This window comes from Oreochromis niloticus, linkage group LG15 (assembly GCF_001858045.2).
Source record: "Oreochromis niloticus isolate F11D_XX linkage group LG15, O_niloticus_UMD_NMBU, whole genome shotgun sequence".
Taxonomy (NCBI): Eukaryota; Metazoa; Chordata; class Actinopteri; order Cichliformes; family Cichlidae; genus Oreochromis; species Oreochromis niloticus.
Genome location: NC_031980.2, coordinates 11,220,302 through 11,234,516, shown reverse-complemented (window position 1 = coordinate 11,234,516; position 14,215 = coordinate 11,220,302). Strand labels below are relative to the sequence as shown.

Here is a 14,215-nt window from a genome sequence, read left to right as displayed (position 1 = left end):
TGGCTGCAAAAGTCATTTCGAGGCCCTGTATACTGTGAAGTCAACACCCCACAACATTAGAGATGGAAACAATCCATCTAAATGAATAAGCTCTTCGCAACAGTGGAGGGGGGGGGGGTTCAGACAGAACCACGCTCAGGGTGGGAGGGCCACCTGCTGCTACTAATTGGAGTGACGAGAAAGAGAGAAAAGCAGAGGACAGAAAGATGACAAACAGCATGAAGCGCAATGTGGCTCAAACTCTAAGATGATGTTACTTCTAAATGACTGCTCAGTTTTATTATTAATGTTTCATTTTACAGTGAAGATAAAATAGAAGACTTTGTCGGTCTCAGTTAGTTGATCCATGAAGGCATAAAAAAACAGGGTAAACTGCAGAAGGAAATGAAAAGAAATGATCTGTGACGCTTTCAGCATGAAGTGGATCTAGAAGACCGAGCAAAGAGAATATATACAAGCTGATGCCATGCACAGCTATTGCAGGGCAAAATAATAGGCACAACACAAGTGTTGGTGCACTGGTGTTTTTTTTTTCTTTCATTTTTTAAATGTTCTGTGTCAGCTGCAAATCGTCTCTGTACTTGAATTTGAATGCAACTACATGCAACAGCAAATCATATGGTGTTCAGATGCTTTGTGATCAATTGCTGACAGCAATCCACTAATATACTGTTCATACAGTAAAGTATACACAAACATAACACATGATTTTCTGTCAAATCAATGTTGATACCTTAGAAAACAAAAAAACAGAAAATAAATATAGAAAAGCATTTTATTTCAAGTTCAGTTTTGTGAATATTTTTAGATCTTTAGAAAACCGTGATGATTCACTTTCAATAGCACAGGTGCTTAGCTCTATCCACCCACCCATCCATGCTGATCCCCTCATAATGGTGCTGCCTTCTGCAGAGACTCACAGAAACTAATAAAAAAAAAAAGTATACAGATTTGTGCTCGAGGGAAGAAATCTTTGATATTCTAATTCACTAATTTTTCTTAACAAAAACATCTTCTGAAGAAAAGCAAATGCAGCATCGTCACAATAACAGTGTAGTCAAATGTTCAGAAATGACAACAAATAATGCTCCGTGTCTTAATGGGCTGTTATGTATGCATTAAAACGGTCTAGAAGAGATGTTTTTTCTTATTCAGGAGATGATTGGAAGAGCATCTGTCAGGTAAATAAAACATGAAATGCTATCAAGCGCTCAGAGTGAGAGAGAGAACGAGCTATATTCTTTGATGCCCGGGAGCTGAGTTCCTCTCATACACACAGGGAGAGACATTATTGATATATTAGTTTTAAATTTTCATTTGTAGCTTTGGCACAGAGTCATTTTCATGCAGCATTAAGTTCCATCTCTAAAACCTGGGAAATTACAAATTTCCTTTCTGAAAAGAAACACGAGATTCTCAGAAATGAAAAAAAAAACAAACAAACACAAAACAACACAGAAAATTTATGTTTCTCTTAATAATTGACTGCACGCAGGAAATGAGAAATATCACCCTGCACAGTTCCTGCGATTTAGTTGCATTCAACTTTTAAAAGAGCATCTATATGTTTGCTCAGAACGTCAGCTTTGTTTATTCATTAAAACTTAAAAAAGCATTAAAAGAAAAGGCCTTTACAAACACCCACGTGGACATGTGCTGAGTCCAAGTCCTCAATTTGCAAGTGTATATTTTTAAAGGCTGAGTTAAGGCCCTGAAAGAGGGGGAGCCAGATTTTTTTTAAAAGCCACATCTCCTCCTGCAGCTGTCATCTCTCTCCAATCCCCTCCAACCAGATGAGCATGGGTGTATGCACGATATTCATACAGCTGAAGATTAGTCAGCGGTGTAAAAAGTACCCACTGAACTGCCACATTTTGCTTCCTATTAGGACTTTATAAATTACTGCTTTTTAAAAAAAATCTGTTTTATTTGATCTGAAAAAACCTGCAATTGACTAAAGTTTCCCATAACGGACTAGATGTTTTTGAAGCCTGAAAATAGAGCCCAGTGAAGGAGCAGGAGTCAAGTAACTCTTAAGAACATTTAAAATACAATACGCTGAAAGCCTATTACGGATTATTTTCCCAGTGACGCCAAAAACATGTTGCCTACGCCAGCTTTTAAAAGCTCACACACCAGTTAGATTGATTGCTTGCGACGTTTCTGCTGCCAGAACACTCTCAGATACTTGGGCAGAAGTGAGTTATTTACATACATTGGATTAAAGTCGAGATACAGATTTTATTTTTTAAAATTTTGCACGTCAAGGATTGTTTTGTGTTTTTAATCATTTTATTTCTCAGAAAGTCCAAAGGATTCAGCTTCAGATTTAAAGCACAAGGCCACTCGAATCTCATGTTTCAGGGTCAGACATAGATGAGCGCAGCCGGCCAAACTTTTGAAGGAAGTCTGCCTCAGCTTTGACTAAAGCTTCCTCATCGATGTACACTGCTGGTCTCCTTGCTGCTACAAAGTACTGCACCTTCCTCAGGGTCCACCCGAGGACATACATGAGCAGGCCACACACAGCTGCAGTCGACCTCCCCACTCCAGCGTTACAGTGGACATAGACTGTGTGACCATTCTCTAGGAGACCATGAAGCAAGAATACAGCCTGAGGAAGCATCCTGATCCGACCTGCCGAAGAAAAAGAGATACTGTGTATTTGTGTATTTTTCTTATCCTAATTATTTCAATTAAAGGACTGAAACCTCTTCCCCTCTCCATAATTTCTGTCTTTACTGCAGTCTGTGGCATGCAGCAACAGGTCAGTTAATTCCTGATGGATTAAATCTTTACATTTTTCGAGTTAAGTAATGCTCCTGTGCTGCAGGCTGTGGTTTTTATACTGACATTACTCAAACAGAAATAAACAGTGCATTTGCTGGGGGCAGTTACCTGTAGCTGTAATTACTATAGGTAAGAAAGACTGAATGCATTCCCATAGCTCAAATGTGTTTTTTAAAGTTTCTGGCCAACAATGGAGGTCCACAGATTGGTAATAAATGGAAAAAAAACCCCCAACAAAATTTGCTATTAAAGTGTTTGGCCACAGCATCCTGCCAGAACAGTTTCAGTGTGCCTCTAATGGAGGGATGCATGGCCATTTTTCCAAAATATAGTCTCTCATTTGATGTTTTGATGATGGTCATAAAGAAACATACCGAAATGCTGAAAATCCCTCATTAGTGTTCAATTAGGTAGGAATGTGATGACTTTGAGGTCATTTTCCCCCTCATCCAAGCATACAGTGATCACTTATTCCATATGAATAGACCATGGGACAGACCGTTCCCATCATATTGGAAATATTTCAACCTGGGATAAAAATGACCTCACAGAACAAACCAGCATCTTAGAATAACTGAGACATTACAGGGATATAATATCCATACATGTACCAGTGTCTAAGAATATGCTGATAATTTATCTAATCATAACACTTTTTTCTACTTGCAGGCCACAGGTATAGTTTTTGTCCCACTGCACTCAAACAAATCTGCATCTTTATTTGTAATGAATGGTTCCTTCTATAATATCCTGCTCTGTGTAATTGCTGATGGAATATAATTGCTGATACAGGCTGTTCTCATCCCGTACTCACACTCTCAGTCATCTGTGGAAGAGTTGCTATCAAATGGGCATTTCTGTCTTGATGAATATCCAAATTAAATTGATCTAAGGCATAAGGCCTGCTTTTCTCACACATGGATTAAACCTAGACTATAAAACTTTTTTTTTAACTGAACATCTTCAATTTGTTTTTATTTTACTATCCATCAGGCTTTATCCACTTTTGCAAAACCGGGAAGACTGTAAGGCTCCGAACAGAATTCCCAGTCTCATGTGGAACCTTTGAATAGCTCCAAGTTCATAATGTTTTAGAGCGCTAGATGGAAATCAGAAATGGGGTTAAACACATTTAAGAGGTTCTACTAGGAATTAAAAAGGGTTTTTTCTTCAACCTTGCATGACCAGAAAATCGTCCTTACCCTCAGTGCTCATGTCCGATGTGGGCAGCCACACATACACAAGGCCACAGTCTCTGTACAAATGCATCATGGTCTCTGGGGTCACGGTTTCGTCAGGGTTACGCCGGCAGCCATAGGAATTGTTCACCACATCCCACTCTGTCTGGAAGTTCATCACTGCAGTGACTCCCAGTTCATACTTCATCTTTACTGTCACGTGTTCCACCTGTCGAGGGCAGCTGCCCAGCCAAATACGTGGCAGCACCCTGGGGTCAATAAAAAGACGTGTACACTGATTATTTATTTGTATGTTAAAGTGATGATTATGTGCTAAATGTTCTAACCTTCGAACAAGGCATTTTCATCTCAGTTTTTTTTTAGATCCTACTAGCCAGACCATCCATTAAGAAATTTTCAAGTGTCACAGTCTCTATGTGTTTATCAAGTATATAATATGCATAATAAAGAATAAAGAAGAATGAAATGTGAAAACATGATTTAAAATCAATAAAGAGAGCCCAAAACTCTCAGTGGGTAACAAATAAAATAGGTAACAGAGGCTGATTGACAGTGAAATAGGTAGGACTAGGACTTTCAAGGTGCTCCTATAAGCAAAGCAATAATGACAGAGCTATCAGAACAAAGCTGACCCTTATAGGTCAACAGTAAGCAAAAGTGGTTCACTTATGTGTCATTGTCTTACCTTCTTCACACTGTTCCTCATGATGCTTTATTGACCCCTCATCCCCCTAATTTTCTTCCCGACCACTCTGGTTTGAGGCAGACTCCGCTGGTGTTCATTAGCATGCATAAAGTCAACAACTAGGACGTGACAGGCAAAACAAAGGCGACACCTTTAATACCTAACGTCCCAGAGCAGCTCTGCAGTGGAAGTATCTGGAGCTTAACTTCCTGTCACCTGTTCACCTCTGTTTTTCCCTCCCCACAAACCTCATCATATCACCGTTTAGTGATATGTCATATGTGGATGAATTGTGTGGAGTCTGGTTGTTTCCACTGTGCCTTCCTCTCATAGTACTGTCTATGGTACAAATTAGCAATTCTAAATGCATAAATTGCCCCTCTCTATTACCCCAGTGTTGGACTGGTTACCAGTTGACAATTGCTGAAATAGGCTGGAGCCCTCCTATGACCCTTGATAAGTGGTTAAGAAAACAGATGGATGGAAGGACTCTTATTATATGAACCAAGCAGCCAATATAAACTGAAAAACAACAAGTTGCGTATAACCTTATTTCTTGTTACCTTTCTAATGTGTCTAGCGTTTTTGCCTACTAGTTTATTTTAAAATGGAAACAAAAGATGCACTGAACGATTCTAAGAGTTTATTTTTTTTTCCTTTTCATGATCTCATACACTTAAAAGTGCAGGAATATCCTATCTTATGAGAAAGATGCCATTTTTGCCTCTGGTCTTTAGTTGTGAATCAAACTGAAAAACAAATGTCTCAATCTGTTGAAATAAAAATGATAAACATCATAAAAAAAGGCTGAGTAAGCCTTGGGCCTTCTCTCTAAATATGAGCTTGACAGATGACTTACCAGCTACAAAGTGAGTGGTCTCCCCGCGAATGTTATAATGACTTACTGCAGAGTGTGTGTAACACTTTGGGCTATATGGATGCAAGGTCTGAGAGACTAATTTAAAAAGCTATTAACAGGGAAGATACAAAGGCACAGTGCTTCCTATTGAACACAGGTCCTTGACATAAGCCTTGTAAGGTCTTCGGACACAAATTAAAACCTGATGGCACAAGCCAAGCCAGCTCATTCTTATGCAAGTTATGTGCTTGCTGCCTCAGGGGTCTGGGGCTAATTTCTGAAGTGCCTGGTATGCCATGGCACCGAGTCTGTGCCTTACAAAAGGAGGGCATGCACCGGTAGGCTGTGTAACTACTTGGTCTCTGCGATTTAAGACCAATATGTAGCCTTCATTGAAACATGGACATACGGTACTGTAAAAAAAAGGTCTTGAGCTACCCCAGGTTTCTTCGTATTTTGCTGGGAAAATGGGAAATGGTTGCGGAGTTTTATTGAAATGCTAAACATACATGGAAATACAGCAAATAAGGCAGAAACAGAGTTTGGATTTTATGGATGTGGCAACCTTTTGTTCCATTCTCTGTCAAGATGATTCAAGATTGCTGCAGTTATGTGGATATGCAGTGTTCTGGGGAGGCCAATCCATGGCTGATAGTCTTTTTTTGTGTCTCTTTCTATCCAGGTATGCTTTTACTGCATTGGCAGTGGGGTTGGGACCATTGGCATGCTGAAAAATGAAACTGCTGCTCATTAGATGCTTTCCAGATGATATTGTATGATGGATAAAGATCTGATGGTAGTTTCCTGCATTCATAATTCCATCAATGTTGATAAGATTCCCAACAACCAACAAAGAAAACCATTTCACATTTGGATCCATCACTCCACGGGACCTGTTGCCACTGACTGTAATTTGCCATACCTCAGCTTTAACTTCATTTTCCCTTCTTGATGGCCACCCTTCTATTAAGACCATCTTTAAGAAGCCTTCAGTTAACAGTCGATAGATCAACTGTTGGGCCTCGTGCATTTCTTAGGGCCTTTGACAGGTGTGTGCTGGATTTTTCTTAAGAACGTGACTTTCAGATACTGTTCATCAGGGTTTTTTTTATTTTTTAGGTCTGCCACTTGTTTTTTTCGTCATTCTCTAATCCAGTTTCCTCAGATTTCTGAAGGAGACATACAAGACTGGTTCATCCCCTGAGTTAGGTGCCCTTTTTATGCTTGAATGATTCATAGGTCAGTGTTAAGAGGCTTAACACTGACCTGACACGAGGGTCTGGCTCCTTGTAAGCAAAATATAAAGAAATGAAGGATGCCTCAAGACTTTCGCACAGTACTGCACATCCTTCAAACTATCTAAAATAACTTTTATTATATAATTTTATAATATTTTTTATGGCACCAGCTCTTAGGCAAAGGACATCTACAGAAGTTTCATTTTCACTGGCTACAACCTGAACATGAAATGAGTAGCAAAAGACAGAAAATGTTCTGACAACAGGTGTTGGAATCTTATTTGCACCTATTTTGACCCAAGAAAGGATAGTAAGTCAACACTATAAGATTAACTTTCTTAATATACATATGTTTAACAATACACTTGTACTTAAAAGTTCATCTTTTACACTTTGACAGTTTTAAACCATCTTGAAATCCAGTTTAAGTAATGCAAGAGAATAACATATCAGTCAAGTAGCCGGCGCTGTATGAATTGCCTTAGAAATCCAAATGAATTCTGAACGATGCCATCTCCTCTCTCTTAAGAACCCAAGCAAGGTTAAGGAGGTGATAATACAACTGCTAGTGGTCTACCTTTTTTATGGGCAATCATTTTAAAAGTGACAGAGCAGTTATAACTAAATGAGGAACGGCAAGGTTAAAAAACAAAGACGAGAACCAGGCTTTGTCTGTCCTGTAAAGAATGAAGGTTTTTAAACTCAACAACTATCAGGAAGAAAGGGTACTGTGACATGACTAATGCTGAAGTACTTCGAAAAAATCTTCTCTGACGTTTTAGTGTCAGAATGGAGAAGAAATTAGGCGTTCATGGACAATACAGATGAAAGCACAAGGCTCGTTACTGAATATGCTTAAGTTTGAAAACTGTAGGAAAAGTGTAAGAAGACAGGGTGATGCAATTCTCAAGGTTGTTCAAGTAACTATTTGAGGGCATAATTTTTAAGACACATGCCACAGAGTTATAATATCCAAGGCTCAGTTTGCAGCAGAGGGACCTCCCACCTTTTTCTTTTTGGCCTTGTTTTGGCTTCTCTTAAAACTGCAGACCGACAAAAGAAGGCAACATTACCAAAACTTAATTCTGAAACAAAGAAACAATCATATAGATATTAATTTCCCCCAGAGGAGCTAACTAATTTTTATTGCATTATTAGGCAAATATTGCAGAAAAGATTAAAAAACCATTGCATTTCATTATTACGTGTATGCATGTGTGTGTGCGTATGTGGCTGAAGAGGAAGTGTGGTGTTGGGAGTGAGCGGTGGGGTGGATCTCCATTTGTATATGCTCCAGGCTACAACACGAGTGGCAATCTGGAAGTTTTAGACATGGTGTAAAGAATATATTAATGTCCAAATGGCTAAAAATCACAAAGAACCCCCCAAAGGAATACTTCTATATTTCTGAGAAGATGTTTTATTCACTTACTTGCAGAGAGTTTGCAGAACAGATATATAAATCATTCCCACATCTGTATATTAAACATGGAGCTACTTTCAGTGAGGTGAGACTTGTTTGAAACGCAGATGGACCACAGGTGACTCTCAGGCTCTTTCCGAGGGTAACAAGATGTGTGTACTAGCACCTCTACACCTCAGGTTATTAAGTTATAAACTACACCCTATTTTCCATTAGGTTGCCAGATTGACTTTGCTATACTTTTTTTTCTTTACTGCTGGCTTGAGCTGGCTTTTGCCTCATGAGTTACATAGTTGGATCAACATTCGCTGTCATCCCAATAACACCATTTTCAGAGAAGGAAGCTCCGTATCAAAAGGGTCTGGGGCGCTAAACTAACCTACCTGCAGCCCAGACCTGTCACCCACTGACAACCATGACATGTTATGAAAATATCCAACAGGCTTGTTCTTTAGCTCCTCAGACAGAAACCTGTTAACTGTTCTCACTTTATGCTTAAAGAGAAAGGAGGCGTTTGCTGTTAGAGCTCCTCAGAAGTGGAATGACCTGTCTGAGGAAATACGCATCGCCTCATCTGTGGCTTCTTTAAATCACTGTTCCATTTATATTGTAAGGCTTGTTTTTTTAAAATCTTGTTTGACCATCTTCTAATGTAGATTTCAGATTTTTTGTCATTCTTAGCTTAACTTATATCGTTAATTTCTATGTTAACGATATAATTACAATGGAATCACATTGCTTCTTAATCTTAGTTTGATGTTGCACTTGAGTCAAGTGGGTTATTTTAATAGAAATGCCCATTTTTGTGCTTTACAAATAAAATTTATTATTAATTTCAAAGCTGCCACAGTTGATTTCTCAGATGTAACAATTATAGAGAAAAGATGCAACACAGAGTAAAAGAAATGTGTTTTAAAATGGTGATTAAAGAGCTATTTATTAGCTTCTTGCTTAATAATTAACATTTAGATACATTACTGGGTAATAGTTCCTCCAGATGGACCAATTGTGTCCATCTGACCTTATTGCTAGCATCCTTCACCTTTACTTCAACATCTGTGGTCAGTTTGGCAGCCCCATATTCACCATTCTTTGTCCACTATCCCTCGTCTGCTCACGTCCAAACCACCTCAGCCTTGCCTCTCTAACTTTGTGTTCAAACTGCTTAACCAGAGCTGACCCTCTGATATACTGATTTCCACTTCTGTCCATCCTGGTCACTCTTAATGAAAATCTTAGTATCTTCATCTTTGCCACCTCCAGCTTGGCCTCCTGTCAATTTGTCAGTGCGACCATCTCTAAACCATACATCACAGCAGGTCTCACTACCATCTTGTAAATGTTCCCTTTCAGTCTCGCTGCTATCCTTCTGTCACAAACATCAATCACCAAAATAAATAAATAAAATAAAATAAAATAAAACCAGCCTTTCCTAACCCACTGAACTGTGATCATCAAAGAATTACTTAGTAAAAGTGCAAAAAACTTTCTTTACCGAAATTGTGAGAAGTGTACGAACGCACAACACTGCAAATTATCTTATATTAAGGCTCCCTTGATTAGAACATCATGCAGAAAGCATGTATATGTACTGTATTACCTGGAGAAATGCATGGCCTTCTGACCAGCCACACTGAAATAAAAGTTGGTGGTGTGCCTCATCTCATCTGTGTGCCCTGTTTCTTCTATCCAGTGGCCGATCGGGTGGCAATACACGCCGTCCACCACATTCTTATCATCATATGTACACCATCTGTCATGGCTTGGCCCGCTTCCTGGTGACAAAGATGACAAGCAGGTTAATGCACATAAATCAGGGACGTCAAACTCATTTTCAACAGTGTGTCACATGTGGCCCAGTGTAAAGTTTAGCTGAGATGTCTTGAAATATGAAACAGATTTCAACAGTATTTCTCAGTTTTTCTACATGATAAAGAAATGGTGTTGTAGTAAATGAAAAAGAAATGTGTCAGCATGATTTAAACTGTATGACAAAAATATGTCAAATTACATAAAAATAGAAATGAGTTTCAGTTTTCTGGGACCATTGTAAAAAACATACATTTCTATAGTAGATTGTAAACAAACAAACAAAAAACAGGCACTTTTCAGTTATTTAACTGTTAAATAACTTAATTTCTGTGATGTACTATAAATAGCCACTGGGGGGGGAATTCTTTATCAACAGGAGAAGTTGTAAAACTTATAAGGATAGAAAAAAAAAGTCAAAAATTTACGCCCTGCTTCTTATATTCTAAAGCTATCCAGTGGGGCAGATTGGAGTATTCACCGGGCTGATTCTGGCCCCGGGGCCTTATGTTTGACACCCTTGTTATAAACTGTCCAACCATTGGCGTAACTTTGTGCTGAACATTGGGTGGGTCAAGATCTCTGTCTAAATAAATAGATAGATTCCTAGATGATTAAACATGCAACTATTTTGCTGGTAATACCTGAAACGAGTAAAGAAAATCAACAGCCTATTTATGCAAGATAATTCATAATTTTATTGGGGGGGGGGGGGGGGGGGTATATTGGTTGGGTCTGATTATTGGGGGGGGGGGGGTCATAACCCCCTAACCCCCTGGAAATTACGCCCCTGTGTCCAACATTAAGACCATATGACTAATTTCAAATGAGAATCCTTTTATCCATTTATATTACATCAAAAATATCATAAAATTAAATATGGCTTGCATGTTAAAGAAACTTTCAGAGGAATCCAGCATTGCATTACTGTGCATTCATTCCTGGGTGCAGATGATGAAGTATAAATGCTGAACTCTAACTGTAAACCGTTATATTCACATGCTGAATTTCAACTGTTAATTTAAAATAAAAGACTCAATAGTTTTTTCGGATTTTTCAGAAATATTAAACTTTTTTAGGTTTGCAGATACAATGCAATTTGTTAGCCACTGAACATTTAGTGTCACTTACCGCCATCATGTGGCACTATGAAAACATTGCACTATAGCAACCAAACATGGCGCAGTCATATTTATGTCTCTCCCCGCTAACCTTAGAATAATTACAGCAAATCTGTGAGACGTTTGGAAAAGCGTCTACGTGTGAACCAGATGTGATGCACATTAAACCAGAAGTGCACAGGTACCTTCCCAGATAAAGGTGCCTCTGACTCTTTGGATGAACTTGAACCACAGTGTGTCTCTGTGGGGCTCGGCTAGGTGCACCTCACCGATCCACAGACACGGTTCTGCGGGTGACGGGAGTTTCTGTGTGGCTTTCATCCGAACCGCTCTGTTCGGGTCCCAGTTCCCCATTTCAGCACGCGAACCCAAAACAAAGACGTCGACCTCCGAGGACTCCGGAGTGAGAATGACGCCGAATCTAAACAACATGACCGCAGGCTTGCCTAAATCTGTTCAGCCGATTGGTATGGCGACCTTATGGGTTATTATGGCCTATAATGTTATAGCAGCTATTGCGTTACATTCGCGACGCTGTGACTGTATGGTGTAGCCTAAAAATAACCGGGTGCAGTTGGATAGTTCAGTTTGCAGCAAAGACAAGAGAAAGAGAATGAGGTCCCACTCTGCCAGGATTATCGGGCACCTTGCAGAAGCCACGTGAGACTGGACAGCTCAAAATACTGCGCTTCAGAAAACACATTACTCTCTGGGCAGCATCTACTCTTAAGGGAAAAGTATTATATTTTCTATACATTCATTTTCTTTTCTTTCTTTTTTTTACGTACTTTTGTAGTGCAATAAAAAAGGAAGCATGACAGATGGATAACATCTATTGCTTAATAAATAACTGGACACTAATAACTTAAGTTTATTATATAATATTATATAACAGTGCATTTCTAACTACTGTAGGCAGCTCATTATATTTCTCTTGACAATACTTTTAACTAAAGATTTTTAGATTTGAAAGAAAGGCAGACGTGAAGTGCGAAAGTGAGATCAGAGGTCAAATGTGACATGATTTTTTTTGCAAACTATAACGTGATATTTAGAAAACCCAGATACCAGTATAATTTTCTAAATGTGGCACTTGAATTTTAAGTACAGCTTTAAAAATAAAATTTGTTTGACCTCATTCGAACTTGAAAAACAGGTAAAAAAAGAAGAAGCACAAAGTAATGTGATATTTAAAAACAATATTTAGAATAGGATTCCCTCTATGCTTGTAGTTTGTCAGCACAAACATTGGCAGTGAGAAACATAGTTTTAAATAGCTCTACATAGCTTTATCATCACTTTGGCCTTCAGATCAGCTATTGACCGAGAACAAGTCAGAGGTCAAACTTGACACAATATTTAACATTTTTATATAGTACATTTTATGTGTAGACAAAACCACCACACTGGTAATGGTAAGTTCTCAGGTTTTTTTGTCAGTTTTTAATCCATAAATTATTAAGTTGACCTTCAAAACTTTGGTGGATATTTACTGTATGCTTACATTTAAACATGTAGTGCTTCTAGAGGTCACCACAGTGATGCTCCACCATACCTGCTCTCCAAGTAAAGAAATAAAATATTTACATTTAGCTAATCTGGTAAAAAAAAAAAAAAAAAAAAAAAAATTAAACACATCTTAAGCTGTTTGGTGTGGTTGTGATTGTTGCCATTAGGTGTTTTCATTTATTTGGAATGAGAGAAGGTATTACCAGAACAAACACATGCCAAAACTTGGGCTCTGTCCTCTAATCCTTCAGAATCACCCTGCATGTATAGGGCTGAGATCCAAATATTTCTGGTCCTCAGTAATAATAACAAAAATAAGAAGAATGACAAAATGCTGGTTTTATACAGAGTAGAAGTAATGTGGTGCACGAGAAGGAGGAGAATCCAAAGAAAAGCAAGGATGCGTGTTAGGCAGCCAGGTTCTGTGTTGCAGTGAGCCGATAGGTTTGCAGTGCTTCAGGGTTTTAATCACATTTCTACTCAGAGATTAGGCAATAACAGAAACTTGAACAAATCCTGCAGCAGAAAACGACACCAGCAATGTGTGCATTAATCACACGGCACAGTAACTTAATTAACAGAGGTATGCTCAGGACCTGACTCGACCCTAAATGGTGATTTGTGTTCTTCTACACACATCTTTTAAAGTAGAAGAATTTTAATAAAGCAGCACTTTTCTAGATGAATCCTGCCCTTTACCTGCCTCTAGAGAACAGCTGCCTCTAAGACTGCACAACTAGCTTCGATTTCAAATAAAGAGGGTCAACCTTATAAACTGTATTGATTCTTCTTTAGCCGTCTCTTGAGCATGTGTAAAATCTGCACTTACATAGTATTCAGTTTGTTAGATTACTTGTTTTTCCCTTATTAGATCTGCTCATTTTTGACTTGTGGATGTGCTCTCTTGTCAGTAGAATTTAGGCCATCATGCACAGAATTTGCCACTCATCTGACCGGATGAAATTATGATCCGTACATGCAGTTCACCATTTGATCAGTTAAAGCTGAATAATTGTTGTACACTGCCACCATGCATGCTATATGCTGTACATGCACTGTGTTTCTAATACTGCACTTTAGAAGTGACCAACTCCTCTAATGTGAGCATCCGCAGTATATGGACATGCGTGCAATTGGTGGCAAGGATCAGTTTGTATAATCAAGAGACTCTAAACACAATCCCTCTGGAGAATTCATGTTTTTCACTATACCTGTCATGGCTTTTGTGTTTAAGTTATATTCCATGATTATTTGTTATTCATGGCTTTGGTTTTGTTGATGGTTTTCTGTTCATGTTATATTTGTAGTTCCAGCTCCTGGTTTCAGTAACTGTGTCTTCCCTGTGTTCTATGTTTCATATCCAGTCAGTCATGTCAAGTCTGTGTCTCTGAGTCTGCGAATGTCTTGTGCTTCCTGTTTTACTTTGAAAGTCCTTGTCTTATGTCTGGGTATTCTGCTTTGCTTCCTTTGTCTTGTTATGTCTGATTTGTCCCGGCTGTGTTGCCACCTTGTTCCCCAATCGCTCGTTGTCCTGCCTGTGTATTTAAGCCCTGTGTCTTCCTCTGTCTCAGGTTTTTATGTT

General features: G+C 38.7%; 1 protein-coding gene across 1 annotated transcript; it reads right to left on the bottom strand.

Annotated features, from left to right (window-relative positions):
* Window positions 1-260: 260 nt before the first annotated feature.
* Window positions 261-11,783, bottom strand: epm2a (EPM2A glucan phosphatase, laforin). The gene is made up of 4 exons (XM_003449884.5): window positions 11,310-11,783; window positions 9,795-9,969; window positions 3,993-4,237; window positions 261-2,637 (listed from the first exon to the last, which is right to left on the bottom strand). The coding sequence occupies exons 1-4, from the start codon at window positions 11,554-11,556 to the stop codon at window positions 2,354-2,356; spliced, it is 951 nt and encodes a 316-aa protein (XP_003449932.1). The 5' UTR covers window positions 11,557-11,783; the 3' UTR covers window positions 261-2,353.
* Window positions 11,784-14,215: the final 2,432 nt, after the last annotated feature.